Source organism: Salminus brasiliensis, chromosome 11 (assembly GCF_030463535.1).
Source record: "Salminus brasiliensis chromosome 11, fSalBra1.hap2, whole genome shotgun sequence".
NCBI lineage: Eukaryota > Metazoa > Chordata > Actinopteri > Characiformes > Bryconidae > Salminus > Salminus brasiliensis.
In genome coordinates this window covers 16763275-16785332 of record NC_132888.1, presented here as the reverse complement: position 1 = coordinate 16785332, position 22058 = coordinate 16763275, and the positions used below count along the sequence as shown (strand labels likewise).

General features: G+C 40.6%; 1 protein-coding gene across 1 annotated transcript in view; it reads right to left on the bottom strand.

Annotated features, from left to right (window-relative positions):
- The window catches only part of dph1 (diphthamide biosynthesis 1), a 105165-nt gene that overhangs the window by 26447 nt on the left and 56660 nt on the right, over positions 1-22058 (bottom strand). The window contains exons 4-6 of the mRNA XM_072691975.1: positions 19106-19227; positions 9506-9660; positions 5281-5402 (exon numbers count right to left, since the gene is read on the bottom strand). Of these exons, the coding sequence (XP_072548076.1) occupies positions 5281-5402; positions 9506-9660; positions 19106-19227 (399 nt within the window). The remainder of the gene's footprint in view (positions 1-5280; positions 5403-9505; positions 9661-19105; positions 19228-22058) is intronic.

Sequence of the window (22058 nt, the reverse complement as noted above, 5' to 3'; positions counted from 1 at the left end):
GACTAAACTGGTAACTGTTTCCGATCTTGAAAAATATACAGCTTTTTAAAAAAAAAAAAAAAATATTGCACAATTTTTGTAAAAACAAATGTGAAAATATAACTGTTCCTTATTCAATCAACCAACCATATTCACCTAATTAGGATCAACAGTCAAACATGGTGGACGTAGTGCAATGCTGTGGGAATGCTTTGCTGCCTCAGGGCCTGGGTAACTTGCCATCAATTATGCTCTTTACCACAAATCCTGCGTTTCAGGTCACCTGCCTGTGATCTGAAGCTCAAGTGCAACTTGGTTATGCAGCAAGACAATGATCTGAAGCACAAGATAAGTCCTGTTCTAAATGGAAATCTTGGTTGTAGTTGTAGCTTCCAAAGGTCACCATTTATTTTTTAAAAATACTAGTGAGTGGTGCATATATGCAGTTATATGACATATACTAACCTCTGAGGAGACTGAGGAGAGATTTACAGTATAGCCACCTTCAGATTGACATCTGAGATTTGTCTGTATCTGTGCATTTCGTACTTGATTTTAATCTGACCATGACCGAGGAGCAGGGATCCATACCCTTTTAATTGAGAGCTGTATAATCAGCATGCTTTGTGTGTCACATTTTTTTCCTGCCATCATGTTCTACACTTATATAGCTTAATACCATTATGCTACATAGTTAGCAACAAATTAATTTATGGTAGTACAGCGAAAATGAAGCAAACATATTAACTGAATTCACAAAAAGATTTCAACATTCTACTTTATATAGCTCACTAATTCTCTGTAAAATTGTACTTATTGTCATGTAGGTACATAATTAAAGTTCTGTACATGGAAGTGACATACCACACACTGTTGTCCAGCATAACAGTGCCCCAAAATTACACAATGTTGGCCCCCTACAAAAGCCCTTTGAGAAAAAGATGTAAGAAAGGATAAAAGGACAAAAAGTTAATGATAGCTGAATGGGTGAACTACACAGGGAAAATGAGCTGAGTAATATCCTTGCAAAGACCTGAGGAAATCAGTTGTTTATTTAGTCGTAGATTAGGCTAGGGTAGCTAATAGCACTCAGTGACAACTGGACACAGAGAGGACCCAGAAAGGACAGCAACACTATATGATAAGACTCATAAATAATTACATTACAAATAATGGCAATGTTCTTGTTACAATGCTAAATACTACATTATGCTATGTGGCTACTGTGAGCTGCCGTGCTGACATAACATTGTCAGCTGGGGCAAAATAACAGGGTTGTAAAAAGAAGTGTAAAATATCATCTGAGCATTTTTCACCCCAACTACAGTCGCATATTAAAAAAGGTTGTTTTTCCTCTGGTTTTCCAACAAAAACAGGTCCAATTTTATCCTGGAAAAACAAAATACAACAACACACACACACACACAAAGCTAAAAGCTGACACAAGATAACCTGCCATAGGTAACAGTGGGGTGTATTACCCTGTCTGACCTGGATGAGGCCTGGGGGAGCATAAAAATAGAGCTGTTAATTAGACAGCCTTTATGAAACCAAACGGAACATACAGTGGGTGGGATCCCTCTGGGCCTGAAGGAGTATAAGCTAAACCAGCATACTGTGCCCCTTGCCCGTCTTTCTCTCTCACGCACACAAAGCTCACACAGGCCCAGCTACGGCCCACTGCCCCACTACATTAATGTAATTGCTCCAACACTTACTCGTGTCAGAGTCGATACAGCTGGGCAGCATGCTAACACCAGCCGTCGTGCCACTAGATCATGCGAGACAGCCCACAATAGTTTAAATAGACCCCCTGCTCCCGTCCTAATGCACGGTCTCCTATAGGAACCCATTGTGTGAGCTGTGCTGATACGATGCAGGCTTTGGGGCTGCGAGCGAGCAGTGGTGGTGGTTTCTCAGAGGTGGCATGGTTGAGGGTGCAGGATTAAGAATGCTTCCATTTAGCATCTTTAAAGCTCCTTTTAAAGCATGGCCCATTCAGCGAGCCTGCAACTCATTACTGTAATGAGACGGATCTTCTCCTTTCCACAATGCATTCCCAGCAGTATGGCAAAGGGTCCGCCAAACACACGTGCCATTCTTCACTCCCCCCAGCCCACAGAGAGCTCTTTATATTCCCCTCAACTCTACAGAGACAGAGCAGAGGAGCCAAGAGCTTTTCTATTATTAAACAATACTCTATTTTACCTCCTCATGGCCATTATTCACTCCCTCCATACGTCCTGGCCTATATATTACCAGACACCCCACCTCTTAAGCTCTAATTAGCAGTTAATCTTATTGCTATGCTTTGGATGTACAAAATAATAGCAGTAATAAGTAAGTAATGTCCCTCTAAAAGCAAGCTGCTGGATTTTGGCAGGGAAGAGGGTAGGACTTGGCTATTGACATTGCCATTATGTGGATGTCATGTAAGGGCTTAGGTGACTTGGCTTGCACGTCAGTCTTGTGCAGGAAACACACATGGATGTGTGTGTGTGTGTGTGTGTGTGTGTGTGTGTGTGTGTGTGTCAGGCACGCTGACTGGCGAAGAGAAGATGGATGAAAAGGTGATGGCTAATTTTCTGGCACAGCGATCAATTCCCACTGCCCTGTCTCTCCTCACATCTACGCACATACAGACCTCACATACTGTACTAGGTTAAAAGTACACTTGAAAATTGAGATTTGCAGAATCTCTGATACTGAAATGACATGCTGTTATCTACTGAAATGGATCAAAGTGTGTGTGTGTGTGTGTGTGTGTGTGGAAGGGGGGGGGCACAGGCTTCAAGGCAGCTGTTACTACTATTTTTGGCTTTGCATGGCATGTATTATAGAGGGGTTGATGTAGGTTACGAACATGTCACTGCATAGCCAACCTGAGTATTGTTTGGAAGACCGGTACTTTAGTTTAGAAGGGGAGCGCAGGGTATAACCTTAAATTTTTGGAAAAAACACAAAAACAGGTGAGCATCTATAATGGACCACCCAAGTAGTGATACCGAAACTTCTACACTTTAAATGGAAGTCGATGTAAAAATACTGCTCCAATTGTTGCAAGTCATTTGGAACATTTCTATTGGGCCATTTTTCCTGAAATTTTAACACAATACAAAAACAACTGCTAGATACAAATTATGTCAAAAAGTGAAAAACGCCAAATACAGAAGGACATACTGCATCACAACTGAATTCCAAAATACAAGGGACGTTTGGTTTAAAGTCTTGATGAATGGACCAATAGAAATGGTCTAATTACCTGGAATTAACTTATTTTACACTGACATCCATTCAAAGCTATGGACATTTTTGCCTTCTTCTAAAAAAGTCATATTGGAGATACATGTTTTTCACCGGACAGTGGCAATTTACTTTTCTTTTTATTGTAAAATTTTAGATATATACTTCAAACTGAGAACTCTTCAAGGCCTTGCTTTCACTTGGTTTCTCAAACCACTGATGATGAATGGGCTGCCTATACTGAAAAAGAATTATATAAAAGAGCAAAGAAAAAAAATTCAGGTGTCTTGAGACCCTTAAGCAGATTATCTATTATTTGCCTATATTGAGCAAGCCGCAGTGTCAGAAACCACAAAACCAACAACATAATGTGGTTTTAGGCCTGCAGTTTGCACAATGGCAACTGGTGGGGTATACGTTTTCATTTTACAATATATGGACACAAGTATTGGGACACCTGCTCATTCATTGTTTCTTCCAAAATCAAAAGTATTAAAAGAAAGAGATTGACCCGCTTCCATGTCCCTGTTAAGGGAAGGCTAGATTGCACACAGCTACAAGAGCGTTAGTGAGATCAGTGAGATGTTGGTTGATCACCACCCCACCTAACCCAAACTCCCTAGTTCATCTCAAAATATTGGATAGAGCACCACCATTCCAGCTGCTTTACAGCTCAATGCAGTTTTTTTTTTATATCCCTCTAGCCCTCACCTGGCATTAGGCATGGTGCCAATAGGTTCATGTTCTGCATGATCTGCTCCAGAGAGTCCTATTCTACTGGCAATACTACAAGAACCGGACAAGCTGTGTGTGTTTGCACATCCAATGTAAAACAAAATAAGCCAGGATTAAGACTACAAACATATTTTGACTAATAGACTTAGTACGAACATCATATACACTTAACTGTCTATAAATCACAGGCAGAAACAAGCATTAAACAAACACATGCAGCGGACGGGTGGGTGGTGCGGTGGGGTCAAGGTAGCCCTCTATGTCTGTTCCACTTATCTGATCATTCTAATCCCTTCATCCCTGCACCCACTCAAGACCATCACACCACAGCCTGAAAACTCTCCACCACCCGCAGCCAGGCCTAATCACACCAATTAACACACAGCAGCACACATACGCCCAAATGAAACACAACGTAGACACAGCCTTCACACATGCACACACACCGAAACACACACAGATAGTCTGAGAGGGAGGATGCCTTTGGCCAGGTGTGAAGTTTATCCATTCCTGTAGCTGGTCTCTCATGCTGTACTCCCCTGATTCCCTCTCTTACAGAGGTGTGTGGCTGATTGGTGTGTGTGAAAGGCAGGGAGAGAACAGGTTCCTGTGTGTACAGTTGGTCTCTGTGATGTCACAAAAAGCCAACTCTTTTTTTAAGCCTGTTTTGAACTCTTTGTTTGTGTGATGTCACAATAACCAAGTCTTTTCTCACAAAAGCTCAACCCTTTGTAGCCTGTTTTCAGTTCATTGTTTTTGTATTGTCACAAAAGTGTTTTGAAGTCATACTTTTTGTGATGTCATAAAAAGGCTGTTAGAATTCAGTGATTGTGATGTCATAAAAAAACAACTTCTGTCTAGCCTGTTTCAAATTTATTTTGATAAATTCCAGCATTTCCAGCTTTTTTTTATTTATTTGAATTTATTAAGCTACTCGAAATGGTAATGATAACATGACAGCTAGGAGAAAGTTTTCTCTTAAAAGGGACAGGGAAGTGGATTAATTTCTTTCTTTTAATACTCGATGTTGGAAAAAACAATAAACGACCAGGTGTCCCAATTCTTTTCTCTTCATAGTGTGAAATGAAAACTTATGCCCCTGCAATTGCCACTGTGCAAATACCACAACATGTTTATGGTATGGTTATGTGATGTATTGAATAGCAGGGTTACAGTAAGGTGTGCTAATAAAATAAGTTAAATAAAAGTCCAATCACATGTGTTTTTTACTGTACACACACACACACACACACACACACACACACACACACACACACACACACACACAGGTGTGAGAGGAGGAGACACAGAATAAGTCCTCACATGATGGCGTTGACATTTTTGGCCAAACGAGGCGAGGTGCAGCCCAAGATCTCCCCCGGAGACAGTGGTCGACACTGAGGCACCAGCACCTCATAATCTGGCTTCAGCTCTGCACTCACCGCCTGTTAAACACATGCAGACACACAGAAAGAGAAAATTAACAATAAATTCAAATAACAGGCTTTATAGCTCAAATGTGTTATTTGCTCATATCCAGTTCAATTTTCACAGTCTGTAGTTACCCTATACCTGCCATTTGTAAAAAAAAAAAAAAAGTGCATTAACAAAAATTTACTTTGTGGAAAACAAACAAACAAAAAAAGCATTTACATTGTCTTTCTAAGGTCACATACTATATATGTATCCTATCTGAAGGCCGAAATTAAAGTGGCATAAACCAAAGCTGGATCTCAGAATCAAGTTAAAAAACAGCCCGTGGACGACAAAGCAAAAGGAAAGGAAAAGAGTGAGCCTGCATGTTTTTCTACCCCACCATACGCACATCTTATACAAGATAAAAGGGAGGAGCTTAATTATTAAGACAACAAAAGAAGCAGCAGCACGAAGGAGGCAGAAGAATAACTCGAAGGCTTTTCTCTCAGCAGCGTGCAGAGAATGAAACACGGTAAGGAACACAAAGAGCAGACCCCCCGCGCCCACCATGAGAACCCTACACAAGCCTACACAGAGAAAAGCTTATACTAAGAAAAACCTACACACATTGAGCATAGAACATGGCACAAACATGAACGTCCCAAAATAACACCAGTCACGATATAAGCCTGCCAACAGGAATTCAGAGAGAAAGAGAGAGAGAGAGACATTCACAGAGACAGAGACAGGAAAATATTGTTTATTTGCTTAATTAAATGTATAATGCCAGAAGCATTAAATGTGACGTGGCAAAGTTATGACCTCTATTTCTTCCAATTTGTTAAATTAACAGTACATAAACTGTGTCAAAAACACGCAGAAAAATGCAATAGAAATGTCTGTTTTCTGTACATAGAGTTCACTTATTTACACTTCAACAATGCCATTTTACCAAGGGGGAAACTGAACTGACTGCATGTGTGTGTGTGTGTGTGTGATTAATAATCTGATGTATGATAGTATGATGCACAGATTTAAATGCTTTGCAAGGCACTGTGCGATGCGTTCAATGCACAATGTTAACTATTTTCATACATCTTTTTATCCCGGAAACTCTCCTCTGATGGGCTGTCATGTGTTGCACCTCATTCAAAAGTAGTTTACTACAAATTATGAAATCTCTCCAGAATTTATCATTTGGACACTTCGAAAAGAACGCATTTCTGTCACAGCCAAAAAAAGATTCAAAACAGGCTAGAAAAGAGTTGGTCTTTGTGACATCACATAAATAATGGATTCAAAACAGGCTAAAAAAAAAAAAAAGAAAAAAAAAAAAAAAAAAGAGTTGGTCTTTGTGACATCACAAAGATGAATTCAAAACAGATCAGAAAAGAGTTGTTCTTTGTGACATCACAAAGATGAATTCAAAACAGATCAGAAAAGAGTTGTTCTTTGTGACATCACAACAATAATAGGTTTAAAACAAGCTAGAAAAGAGTTGGTCTTTGTGACATCACAAACATAATGAATTTAAAACAGAATAGATGACTTTTGTGATGTTGTAAAGTAATTAATTTTAAATGTGCTGCTTCTCCATATGGACTGTTCACACTGGGGAATATTAAACAATAATTTATTAAACAATATTAAACAATAAACTACACTTTTAAAAATAAAAGTTTTCAGTATTATTGGCTTTAAATATTCAACTTGTTTTGTTTTCCTGTTGGAGTAATTATGTCCACACTGAGTGTATTTCAAGCCAGCTTAAAGTGTGTATAACTGTGTGCTTTTAACAGACAAGGTATCCCAGCAAGCAATGCATGTATTTAGACACAAACTGTGTGCAAAGGTGTATCCCACATATGAACTTTTTATTTTAACAACCAGTGGCACAAGCAGCTAATAGGCTAACATTATCCTCTGGTAGCTTCAAAGGTCAGTGTTTAGGCTATAAGTAGCATTAATCCAGCACAGAGCTTCTGCAAGCGCTCAACACAGCCTTTAAAACAGAACACACTAGAGTTTAATCAGCCGCCCCTCCGCTGTGCCACTGATGCTTTGTTTACAAACACACCGGCAGACCTACTGGGGCTTCATGAACTTTTCTCACCACAAATGCTATATATCTGCTCACCACCAGCATTCCAACATATTAAAGCCATTGTCTTTTGGTGAAAAATTAACAGGACAAAAATTACAAGTTGACTAAACGCAGAAACTCAGAAAAACATAGCAGTTGATGCAGTGAGATGTCCAGCTGACGTGTTAAGGATTCAATACCCAGTCTCGGCAAGCTGCCACTGTTGGGCCCTTGAGCAAGGCCCAACATGCCTAACAGGCCCTGCTCCGGGCACGTCATTGTGTGTGTTTGATCATTAGTGTGTGTGTGTGTGTGTGTGTGTGTGTGTTCACTGCAATGATGGGTTAAAGGCGTAGGCCAAAGTCTATCTGTGTCCAACAGAAATGGTGAATATGCCTATGTCTTGTTGTCTTGTCTAGACTTATGAATGTTCAGTAATAATCTAGGCTTTATTTTATGTTGGAGCAGGTAGCGCTAGGTTGAGATGAACACAGACAGAACTGAATCAGGGATAATGTTATGAGTAACTTTATTTCTAAAAATTTTTTTGTAATAGTGACAGTTTGCTAACAAGATGTCCAATGTTACTTACCAGCTAGCAACACTGTGACAGGGAAATTACAGTAGGTAAGCTAATCTGTCCTATAATATTGATTAAATGCTTACATTTAGCAGTGTGCTACCAAACCCACCTGTCAAAATGACAGGAAAAAAAAAGATTGGGACCCCAAAAAGAGTTTGTGGTATTTACTTACAGCAGATCTGGAATGTGAGTTATTATTTGAATGACATACTAATGAGCTGAGTTACATTTTGCTGCTTCTACAGTTCATGCAGCTTAAAATGTAGTGCCTTTAAATCTAGTTATAAAAGAGAAACCAACAAACATTCTTCTGAAACATTGATATGGAATTGGACAGTATCTACTTTCTTAATACAGTAACACAGTCTTCTATATTATACCGCGCTATACAGTATCACTGGAGGTAAGTAAGTAGCGCAAGTAGCACAGATGTTTACGTGACCTCCGTGCCATCTTATCTTGTGTTCTTTCAAAACCCAAAAGTGATCAAACATAAGTTACAAATGTTAAGCTGCTCTGAACCAGGAGAGATAAGTCAATTAGCATTAGCTTAGTTAGTAGGATAACATTCTGCTTTCCACTCCAGTCTGGCTGACAGAAATCCCACTCATAAAGGTTTAGACTCAGATCGAGCAGCTGGTGTTTGGAGGTGCAGAAATTAAAGTTTTCTTTTTGCCCTTTGCTTAGCTAGCTCTGGCTGCAAAGCCACTCCGTGCCATACAGCGCAGCACAGCTGCTATTCTAATTAACTTCTGCACTACGGTCACAAGTGCTGACAAAACAAACTCGTGTCTGAGTGCCAAGTTGAACGGCTGGTGTTGGAGTGACCCAAAGTCGAATTGGAACAGATAATATTCGTGTTTGGACTTGTGGCTGGTCAGCTAAGCGTAGATAAGTTAGATAAGCTTGCAGGCTAAACACCACAGTAGGTTTCTGCTAACTGAGGCTACAACTACACAAAAACCTCCCATCTGAAGCACTGTGTCGAATGAATGGTCTTAGGAGTAACTTAACAGCCAGTACTAGGCAAGTTCTGGCCATCATACATGTTGTAATGTCTCAATTTTAAAATACCTCATTTAGAAAGGCCATCACCATTTTTGAAAACCGCAGTATACCTTATTAGAGTTCTACTGCCCAGCCTTGGTGGATAGCATGGCATTTACATTTCTCTATGTTAAGTTTACCAGTGAGAGATAGTATACATATAGTGGTATTGAGAAAGTGAGACTTACATAAAGCTCTACCCTATGTCCAGCAGTGAACGCTGGTTCTACTAACTTTTTCTTCCATTTTTTCTTTTTAAGTTAGAAATAACCACAACTGCCAGGCACAGAGCACACCCACATTACATCCCCTAAAGCACCATGTGAAACACACAAACGTGCAGAGTGTGAGGCAGACTGAACTACATGGTGATGGGTAGGTGGCTATAACTGAAAAAGAGCCCAGAGGTCAAAGGTCACCTGCAGAGCTGCCACAAACTGAATGGTGCTGACGAGGGCAAGGGAGTGTCCCGGCGGAAAGTTGAAGCGAAGTGTGTCCAGGAAGTGAGCCGTATCCATCTGGATGTCCACAAACACATAGAGCATCTTAATTCCAGCTGTCGCATCAATAGGGACTGAGTGAGAGAGAGAGAGAGAGAGAGAGAGAGAGAGAGAGAGAGAGAGAGAGAGAGAGAGAGAGAGAGAGAGATGCAACAGGTTTTAGAATAGACATTATATAGTCAGGTCCATAAGTATTTGGACAGATTTATTTTTTCTAATTCCGTGAAATATTTTAGGCAATTTTTACCCCTCTAGCCCACACCTGGCATTAGGCATGGTGCAAGTAGGTTCATGTTTATCTGCTCCAGAGAGTCCTATGCTATTGGCAGTATTTAATGCATTCATTAGAAGGAATGTCCACATACATTTGGACATACAGTGTACCAAATGCAAATTCAGCACTTGGAATCAACTCCAGACCATTTATGTCCATATTTCCTCCCACAATAATGAAAGAACAGGCCACACCTGGTCATGAAACTGCTCATCAGTTAATTGTTCAATTATCTTGACAGGACCAGCTGTAATTCCTAAATGGTTAATGCAACCCTTCAATGCAAACTCCACTGAGTTACAGTCTACACTTCAATCCCATCTTGACTGCTTCACTTTAAATAAGAGGGAATGTTGCAAAAATGTTGTCACTGCCCAAATACTTATGGACCCAAAGAATCACTGTGCTTTTCTAATAACAAAGGCAAACTCTTTAAACAAACCGACATGAATTAAATTTAAATAAAATAGTAATAACTTCAAAGGTTGAGTGTCACTTTGAAGTCAGCAATTTGCACAAATAAGGAAATCTAAACTGTTTGTGTCATTTGTGGGAATAATGAATGCTTGAATGTTGGGAATAATGAATGACCATCATTACTGTGCCCTGCATTATACAAAAATGGCCCAAATTCAAAAGGATTTGTCTACCCCCTGGAATGTTACTGCTCTAAAAATCACAAACATCACATGAAAATAATCATGGTTTTTTAAGACACTCTACATCTAGACTCTTTCATATATGCACATATACAATTCTCAAATGAATGATTAATGACTAACGACAAGGGGATTGTTGGTTCGATATCCGCTGATTCCACAGCCATCCATGGCCAGGAATAATCAGCTTGTGTGGGGTATTTTGGTGAAGGTACCAGTATAATGACCTCAATTCTAGCAGGGATGTCCTAATCCGATTGAGTTGATGTTTTAATAGATCTGGTATCAGCTATATTAATCCTAACCCAGTTTTGAGTCTTTCTTTTGACCACAGTGTTCAGAGCACTACTTTGTGTCCTCAAGGTGCCATTAACAGACATTGTTCCCAGCCGGCAGCAGTAAGGTCGTTCTCAGAAGGTAAATAGAAGAGTGGTGAAACAAGAAAACACACCATAATATCTGAAACTACATAAAACTATCACTGAAAGACGCTTTTTCAAACCCGCACTGAACATGGCATTCAGAAGCAGGAGGGGGCTAACGCTAATGCTAATACACATGCTAAAAGAATCCAAATGATATCACATTCACCCACTATAAACCAGTTATTTCACAGCAGTAGTCAATGCAAAAAAAAAAAACAGATACCAATCCAGAGTGTGTACCACAACACACACACACACACACACACACACACACACACACACACACACACACATACACATACACATACACGTGACCAGACTGCAGTGTTTTTAAATAAATCTGGGAGCTGACTGGTCAGGGAGGAGAGTCAGACTGGATTATCTGATATTAAACACACTATAAAAATCATTTTAAGCAAAATCTCTACTACACTAAATCAATCACCTCAGAATGTCTCATAATAGAAACTGCTACTAAAAATAAAATTATTTTACTACAGTATTGATCAGCAGCTCATCTTATCTAAACTATGGGGCTTATACAAACATGAAGATCGGACTGGACCGATATTGGTTGATGCTTAGCATTACTCAGATCAGAAGAAGAAGAATCCCCTGTACCCCTGTTCCCATCTTCACCATTTCAAGGTCATGAAACATGCAGTGACATTTGGCGGTTAAAAGTGCACTAGACAAAGCACGTTTGTTTTGAAGGTGATGATTCGTGACACTGGTTAATTAGTGAAGACTGTGACAGGCAGTTTTTCAAAAAACACCATCCATTTTTCCCCTACAGATACAAATTCAGTTCCGGGGCTCACTCAGCTATGCTAATAGCAAACTACATAATGACAGCCTGACCTCAAGAGTGCTGTTGAATAAGTTTGGAAACTTCATGGGTATGTGTGACAGCACATCTGACACGCTGGTGGAGGTCGACAATTATTACAGGAGAGAGAGCGATACAGAATTATTATTAATTCCATTCATTTCACACACCATTTAGTAGAGCTGAGAGAAAGAGGAGGAGGAGGGGCGGACAGAGAGGGAGGCTGAGTGGGGAAAAAAAAAAAAGAAAAGTGTGAGACAATGTGGGAGAGTAGGAAAGAGAGAGCGAATGAGAAAGAAAAAGAACAAGAGAAAAATGGAGAGAGCGACGAGAGAGAAAATGTGCGAGAGCAGGAAAGAGAAAGGCGGAGAAAAAGCAAGAGAGTAAAATGGAAAGAGTGAGAGTGTGAGAGAAAGTAAAATATGACGAGGGTAAGTAAGAGAGAGAAAGTAATATGGAAAGAGAGGCAGAGAGAACGAGAGAGAAAGTAAAATAGAGCGAGAGTGAGATATGAGCGTACACTCCTCTTACATTATCATTAAGGGCTGATGATCATAATTATAGCTGCTCTTGCAGCATTCACTCAGGGATCTCACACAATGGCCATTTCGACCACTATTAGACAAACATGAGCGATTTTTCAAATATGCTGGCACATTTAATAAAAGAGGTGTGGGGAGAGAGGAGGGAGTTTGATAATAAACCACACTGATAAAATGGAAGGGAAGAAATAAAGGGGGGAAAAAATAACATACAAAGGAGACGAATGAGAAAAGTGCACAGATATCAATCTCGCCAAAGCGTGAGGGAGGAGAGGGGGCTGATTACGGCGCAGCAACCCAGAGGCCTGAGATGGGACAGAGAGGAGGGAGAGGGAGAAAGAGAGAGAGAAGGGTTCTATAATTTAAGAATTAAATAAACCAAAAAGGAGCAGGAAAATGGGGATAAATTAGCTGGAGAGGCTAATGAATGAGGTGGGAAGTAAAGAGTAGAAGAGTGAGAACACCCTGATCAGCCATAACATTAGTATCACCTGCCTAATACTGAGTAGATCCCGTTTGTGCCACCACAACAGATCTAATAACTCGAGGCATGGGCTCCACAAGATCTCTGAAGGAGACCTGTGATGTCTGGCACCAAGACGTTAGCAGCAGAGCCTTCAAGTCCTGCAAGTTGTGAGGTTGGGCCTCCATGGATCGCATTAATGAGCCTCAGGTGCCCATGACCCTGATGCCGGTTGTCCTTTCTTGGACCACTTTTGGTGCCATCATCAAAGTGGCTCAGATCCTTACACTTGCCCATTTTTCCTGCTTTTAACACATCGCCTTCAAGAACCGACCCGTTTACTTGCAGCCTAATATATCCCACCCCTTGAGAGAAGCCACTGTAGAGGAAGATAATCAATGTTTTTCACTTTTCCTGTCACCTGGTGCTAATATTATGGCTAATCGGTGGGAATTAATACTTCATTTGTCAATAGATCCAGGTGTAGGTAATTGTTGAGATGGTTAATGACCTGCTGCACACAGAACACTGCAAATACATGCATTTTGTACAGTTTCTGCCTGGAGACTGCTACAATGTCTCCCGTCGCAAAGTGACGTAACCAGGCAATTAAAGCAGAGCTTAGAACTTGTTTTTAATCAGGATATTTTAGGCAGAATAACAGGGTGGTAAACAGGTTTCTAAAACCACAGCATTTTAAACCAAAAAGCCACAGCATTATTTTACACCTTTAAAAGATAACCTGCTATAGGCTACCTATTAAAAGCTATTGTGGCAGGCTTTTATCACATGTAACAAAACCCCAAACTGACATGGTCTTGTGTGTGTGTAAACCTCACAGTTCACTAGGAGTGAAATACACAGATTTGCACTGTAACCTGTGGTGCTAACAGACTTGCTGCTGATTTCAATTATGCAGTTTTTCAACGCAGTTTAACATGATCATCTCACAGATCTGAAAACGGAGTTCTCATCATTATTTAATTTTCTAAGTAGTATGTAAACATTCTTAAAAAATGCTAACACTTTCAAACCCTACTATTCACTGCTCTGTCCACAAGAACGAAAGGTGCTGAACAGCCTCTTTCGCCTTCATTGTCATTGTGTTATATACATGAATATGGCGATTCAGCCAAGAGCAGCTGAGCCCTGCCTGTTCACAGGAGTGTTTCAGCTTAAATTGCTTTTTGATTGGAGACCAAACCAGGACAGCTAATCGGAACAGAGGATATTTGCATTTCAGTCATATCATTAAAGGCTCATAAAGGGATAAAGAGCTGAAAGTTGGAAAACAACCATGTACAAATTAATCATGACCGTATTTGGTATATAAACCACCCAAAAAAAACCAAAAAAACAATAGCTTCAAGAAATCCATGTTGAAAATGAAGGACTGTGCACTTGACATGACTTTGACTGGAAGCTTCAAGTGATTTAATTCACTTTTTAGATTTAGTTTTATACCCGCGGCCAAAACATTTGGATAAGCTTATTCTTGCAATCTGATGCCTTGTTGACACCTCGTCCACTTTAAAGATAACGGCTGCATGAAGGTTTCCAGTACTTGATGTTTTCTGTAGATAAATGGCTGATCAGTAACATTGGGAGTGAGGGGAAATTGTTATGATACAGTTAGTACAAAGCAGAAATGACTAGTGTGAAGTTCTTAGTGTTTTGCTCTGTTTTAATAGCCAATTAAAGACAAACTGGTCAGTGTAAAGATAAATTATAACATAAGTTGAAGAGTAAAAATCTAAATTAAACAAATCATACAAATCTCAAATGTTTTTTTGGTCAAATAGGGATAGTACAAAAAACTAATGATTCAAATAATAAAATAAATCAATAAGTATAAAACATAAACCAACAGATAAGCAGTACCAAAAAATAATAGTTAACCCTTCTATGGCTACCTCTAATAGTCCACCAACAGAGTGAGTTCAGTAACTTCTGCAATTTCTTTAGGGATGCGCTGTATGTTGTGGGAAAATGAATTAGTAGACAGAATTAAACCTGAATGAATCTGACCTGGATGTTGCCCCACTTCCGAAGCTAAACGTCTGGATCCCACAGGTGGAACTGCACTTGTGAAAGGGTTAAGCTAAATTAACCCTCGCTGCTCCGGGGGCACTACAGCATGGCTGACCCCTGTGCTCTGACCCCGGCTTCCTAAGCTGGGATATGCACAGTGTATATGTATACAGAGAATAAAGGCATATTACATTATTATAAACACACACAAAGAGCATGGGCTTCTGAACTTCAAGCTATCATCTTCTTCAAGTGGTTAATATAAACAAACAAAACACACACTCTTCACCACAACCTGTTTACGGTGCCAGAAACCGGAACCAAGAAGGAAGGAAAAGAGGAAAAAGCAGGAGAAAAATGCAAGGCTTAAGTGGAATTGATCCGCGCTCTTATCCAATTAGCACGGCAGTCCAAGAGTACTTTATCAGCGCAATTACAGCCTCTGTCGACAAGAACCGAGATACCCTCGTCCTCTCCGTCGCTTTCTCCTTCTCTCCCTTGGCCTCGTACGCCGCGCACACAATTACAACCCCGGCAGCCGTGAGTGAAGAGCCTCATGAAGTCGGTGAAAATGAAAGATGACAGGGAGAGATGGGAAGAGAAGAGCGAGTGTGTGCGCGATAGAGGTGAGGTTGTCAGTCAGGGAGAGCTGCTTTAATGTGCGACTGCTGTCTGACAGGGTTATTTTTGATGCTTATCGTGCTTCGTTTTCTATGCATCTTATTGCACTCAGCGCCGTCAGTCACATAAAACAGTCTGTTGTATGTTTTACACACAGCCCTCCTGCTACACACACACACACACACACACACACACACACACACACACACACACACACACACACACACACACACACACGTACCCGGCCCTTTGTGAGAGTAGCCCTATAGCCCGGGTAAAAGTGGGTTACCCTGGTAACAAAACTTACTGTTTTACCCATCGCTGTCAGACACCTTCATGTCCATTAAACCAATACTTGAGTGAAAAATCAAATCTATTCCCCTCCCCCAAAATAGTATCCGATTAGCCAAGACAGGTCTGAAGCATTCACACTGGGGGCCCTGAGGAGCCAGATTAACTTAATTAGAACGAAAACTCAGATTTAGGTTCCCATGGGCTTTCCTTTGTTCCACTAAGGCTATATTTCAAAGCTTCAGCCCAACCTCCCCAAAGTAAAGACAGAGGAAAACACTCTTGCTGATTCGTAAGAAGCAGGTGGTCCTTCTAGCTCCTGTGCGTCATGTGTGCTTGTCATAGTCAGATGCCAATCAACTAACTTCTTAACAGCTTACAACTTAAGGATTCTGGTGAATTTGCACTTGTGAAATTTGATTCCGCATTGCATCCATTAATCTTCGCATGTGTGTAGGCTGCCACGTATGCTCCGGAAGACTGCGTGCACCAGTGTAACGTCTGTACTGTGACTGACTGAGATGAATACACACATCGTTACACCTCTAAATAGCACCGAAAAAGGGTTCTAGTATCAGAGAACCTTTTTTTCAGTACAATAAACACCCCTTCTCTGTTAGAGTGGGTGGATGTTTTCATAAAACCTTTGGGAATAACAGGGATTTTTCTGCATCCTTAGTAATATCAGATTTGATTACAGTACATTCCTGATCACACTACTTACATGAGCTTTGGCATTGGAGGACACATAATTTGATTAAAAATGCAAAGCTCTTGCATTTCACACTGAGTAAAACAGCATTTTCCGAAGCAATGCAGAAGATCTGTTGTTATCTATAGGGTAGATGCTTTGAAGGAATCATGCTTATAGGAATGTCACGATAATTACACTATCAACTTATTATACAATATCTTACATGACATGACCTGATCATTTTAGCTGACCTCCATATTGCCCATTGTAATAACATGCGTATTTTTTAAATTATTATTATTGTGCGTATTTTAGCCAGTCACGCTGTTCTGCTCTCGCGTCCACTCTCTGTCTGAGGTGAGCTTGAGTCTGTGAACACACGAAGACATCTATTGTGTAGGAAAAGAGTGCAGTGCCCAATACATCAATAATGGTACCTCCATACAGGCAGAGCCGACTGCAACAGGTAATGGTGTAGCGGCTTGCCGCCCCCACATGTAAACCACTGATAGTTCACTGATAGTGTGGAATACAGTTCTACATCTGCTGTAGGACACACTCTATTTATTATATGAACACACAGACATCTGTAGCTCGTCTTCCAATGCAAGACAAACTGACACCTTTTTTTTTTTTTTTTTTAACTGACCCGAAAAACGATCTGATCTGAGACACAAACTTTTTGTGATCAGTGACATCTCTAGCGACAGGTCTAGACATGTTACTGAAAGCTAATACCCCCGCCCTCCCTCAAAACTGGCAATTCCAGCTAGAAAGTTTGGTAGAGTGAGTTCAAATGGACTTGGTTTCAAAGTCACATTTCACAGCTCCGGTGTGGGACAAATTTGGCTTTAAACAGAATGAGCGAGCAGAGTCCATTAGCATGAACGAGTTTGTTTATTGCATTTGTATGCTATTATATTATCATTAAATCAGTGGCATTAAATGATCTTAAAATGACAATAATATTGTTTATCGCCATTTTTCTGGGACAGTATATCTTCCAAAACCCCCCAAAAAACACAGGATCACATCCTTATATTTTAACTGAAATTCCCATTACTCAAGTGGTTTTACTGACCTACAACAGCACCTCTCAATTAACCAAACCATAATTTTACCAATTAATTGAAACCATGACATACTGATTAATCAATTATAGATTTGTTATTATTATCTAATTTTATAATTTATGCTTTGTATGTTTTTATTCACTTGTATTACTTCACCTACAAATCTTGGATATGGGCCCTTTAAAATCCAAAGCTGTTATTGACCACTTCCACTCAATACCTTCATAGGACCATAAGATCTCATTAAAGCTCGTTCCAGTGCCACACCATAAAGTCAATGAGCTAATCAGCTTAATCTCAGGTGCTCAGAGTGAGTGTGCGTGTCCGTGTCTGTGTTTGTGTGTATGTATGTCCCGAGTGCTGGCTCTAGGTCTAAAGCTACAGGCTTTGCATTAATATTCTGCTGGTCAGCGGTGGTATTTAGGAAAGGTGGGATTTGTTGTTTTGGAGATATATCGGCTGTATTGATTTAGCATTTCCTCCCTACTGTACGTGGGTCAGCAGGCTGGCGGCGGGCGGTGGCACCTCCATGCGGGCGCTTTCCAAAGGACAAGCTTAATACATGTCCTCCATTGATCCGCTGTGTAAATGTGCAGCGGGGCCCTTCAAGAAAGGTCCGCTTTCCCTTATACATCCTTCAGAAAGGTCCGCTATGCCTTACACAAGATGAATGGCCTCCACGCCGCGCTATTGAGGCCGCCGTTGCTTAGCACTCGAGTAGCTGAATCTATACCCTTCCCACTTCTCTCCAGCTGCAAGCTGCTGCTTCCTTCTGAGGGCGCAGAGACTTCCCAAGACACCCAGCGCCCCCTCCGCCATCTCCCTCGGTGTGTGTATATAAAAAAAACATCTCTTCCCTCCTCTGTCTTTCAGCTCTCTCTATCCTCTCTCTCGCTCTCTCCTTTTTCATGCATGCAGGTTGCCAGCGCTCTGCTTCAAAAATAAATAAATAAATAAATAAATAAATAAATAAACAGACTGAAACAAGTCCTGAAAAAGGTTCAGACGGAAAACAGAATCAAGTGGAGGGAAAAGAGGAAAAAAAAAAAGACAAGATGATATAAGAGGGTAAACTGCATGCCATACAGCAGCAAAACGAAAAGACAAAGCATACATATACACACACACACACACACACACACACACCTCAGTATCTCAGGATATAAGCAACACTGTACATGTTGGTGTATATATGAAAACACCACCACGGCAGGTTGAATTCTTTTCAGCCTTTTTTTCTCCCCCAATCCACTTTAATACCACTTTAATACCAGGTGCTTAATACAGCTGTCGACACCTCCATCTATAAACCACAGCGTAGTGCGCAGTGTTTTCCTGACGCAGACGGGGATTTTCATATCCACTGACGCTACGCCTGTGACAGGTTCTTTTGTAAATACCAGCATGTTTCACAATAACTCTGAACCATTTCTCCAGTCATTCCCATTTAACCCGCGCTCCATTTCAGCACCTGTAAACAATAGCTTCATTCAATTCTATTCATTTTGCAGGTGTGAAATATCACATAATGAACTCACTGTTGACGGCTTAAGGACACACAACCAGCGTGGTACAGTGTGTGTGTGTGTTTGTGTGTGTGTACACTACACAACTCACTGAGGCAACTATGTCCATAGTGCACCATGAAGTCAGCTCCCAGGGCACGGGCAGTGAAGTCGTCCACACAGCAGGCCCCGTATGTCACATCCCCCATCACCAGTGTGTCTGCTTCTGTAAACCTGACCCAAACACACACACACACACACACACACACACACACACACACACACACACACACACCACTCAGTCAATACATTAAGACGTCCGCACCCAGCTCCTTATAGCAGTGGTAGGTGCTAATCGACAGTCAAAAAAAAATGATTGCACTGGTGCTATGAGGCTAATGTAGCTAACAAGTAATAAAAGCTTATACCTAAATGTTGAACACCCTGTAGGCCGTAAGTCTACGTAATCACACACCTGCCTGAAGTTGTTAAATGTTTGTAAATAGAGCTGCTGAATTAATTACTTGGGACAGTAACACAATGTTAGGTGAGCTTATTCAAGTTTTGACATAACAGCATTCTGACACTGTAGACGGGGTGGATGATATAGCAAAAATATACAGTCATGCCCGAAAGTATTCATACCCCTGGCAAAGTTTGACTTAAATTTACTTTTATTTAACCAGAAGTTATATTTTTGCCTTGAAACGACACAGGCATCTCCCAGGAGATAACACGATGATGTACAAGAGGCATCATTGTGGGAAGAAGTATTTCTCAGCTTTTATACACATTTGAACAAAAAGTGGCATGTCCAAAATTATTCATACCCTTTGAAAACTGTCACAGTATACGGGAAAATCCAAAGTTCTATACCATTCCAAATAGTCCAAGCTGTTTTAAAGCATCCTAATTACCCTGATTCATTGGGAACAGCTGTTTTAATCCACTTAACAGGAGAAAAACAGCAGTTCTCTGCAGTTGGTTTGTGGACAGTCATGGCTAAGACAAAGGAGCTCACTAAGGACCTGCGGCTGGGCATTGTGGCCGCTCACAAGTCAGGAAAGGGCTATAAAGCCATATCAAAATGTTTTCAAGTTCCAGTGGCTACAGTGCAAAGTATTATTAAAAAATACAAGAAGTTCCGCACTGTGGAAAATCTCAGAAGATGTGGTCGGAAGCCAAAAGTGACACCTGTGCTGGCCAGGAGAATAGTGAGAGAGGTGAAGAAAAATCCAAGGATCACCACCAAGGCCATCCTGGTGAATCTGGACTCTGCTGGTGGCGACATCTCAAGGCAGACAGTTCAACGGACACTGCACACTGCTGGGTTCCACGGACGCAGGCCAAGGAGGACACCACTTCTCCAGAAAAGGCACACAAAAGCCCGCTTGACCTTTGCAAATGCTTATCTGGACAAAGAAGAAGACTTCTGGTGTTCTGTTTTATGGTCAGATGAAACAAAAATTTAATTGTTTGGCCACAATGATGTGTGCACCATTTGGCGTAAAAAAGGAGAAGCCTTCAACCCTAAGAACACCATCCCCACTGTCAAACATGGTGGTGGGAACCTAATGTTTTGGGGGTGTTTTTCAGCCAATGGACCAGGGAACTTGATCGCAGTAAATGGCACCATGAAAAAAGAGCAATACATCAAGATTCTCAACAACAACATCAGGCAGTCTGCAGAGAAACTTGGCCTTGGGAACCGGTGGACATTTCAGCAAAACACACAGCCAAAGTGGTGAAGAAATGGTTAGCAGACAAAAACATTAATGTTTTGCAGTGGCCCAGCCAGAGTCCTGACTTGAATCCAATTGAGAATCTGTGGAGGGAGCTAAAGATCAGGGTGATGGCAAGGAGACCCTCGAACCTCAAAGAGTTGGAGCTTATCACTAAAGATGAATGGGCAAAAATACCAGTGGAGACATGCAAAAAGCTGGTCAGCAATTACAGGAAGCGTTTGATTGCTGTAATAGCCAATAAAGGCTTTTCTATTAATTATTGAGAAGGGTATGAATAATTTTGGACATGCCACTTTTTGTTCAAATGTGTATAAAAGCTGAGAAATATTTTTTCCCACAATGATGCCTCTTGTACATCATCGTGTTATCTCCTGGGAGATGCCTGTGTCATTTCCAGGCAAAAATATAATTTCTGGTTAAATAAAAGTAAATTTAAGTCAAACTTTGACAGGGGTATGAATACTTTCGGGCATGACTTTAGCATCATCATGATACTTCAAGACATTTCCACAATATTTCAAGATATTTCATCATATATTTTAATCCGTCATGATCTTCAGTTTTGTCTAACGTTTGTTAAATTGGGACGAACAACACAACCAGTAGTGCCACATTTTAATAATATTAGAAACTTACTACAAGCACTAGGAGGTTTAGGTTAAGATGTAAACAAAGCCATTCTGAGTGGTTCCATGTAAAATGCTCTTTTCTGGACAAATGTACTTGTAGTTAGTAGAGTTCCTCACAGCTGTGATGGCACAAACCAGACATCCAAAGTGTTAGCAAGAAGTCCTAATAGTCTTGTCAAACTTGAAACGCAGATATGGAACTGAATCGATTCAATTAAAGCTCAGCATTTCAACACTTTGAAGTCTGGACCACAATGAAGAAAGTCATGTGACTGTCCTGAAAACGGTTTCATTACGCCACATTGGCTTGAAGGTTTCCCATGTTTTTGGTACGTGCAAGCTGCTGACCTGCTGAAGTCAAACTATGTCAAATTATATCAGACACATCATGCAACACTTTTTTTGCTGCTTAATACGTATATATATATATATATATATATATATATATATATATATATATATAGAGAGAGAGAGAGAGAGAGAAAGAGAGCACAGTGTTAGTTTTCCCAGCTACCCTACCTTAAGCTCCTCCTTCACCCTATAAATACCTATAAATAAATACCGGCATCCTATAAATACCATCTCTACCTTGTTCACGTGTCTACAACCCTCCACCACCCAGTCCCCTCCCAAATCATCACACGCTGACGACATGGTCCGAACTAACAAACTGTTATTTGCTTTTGATTTT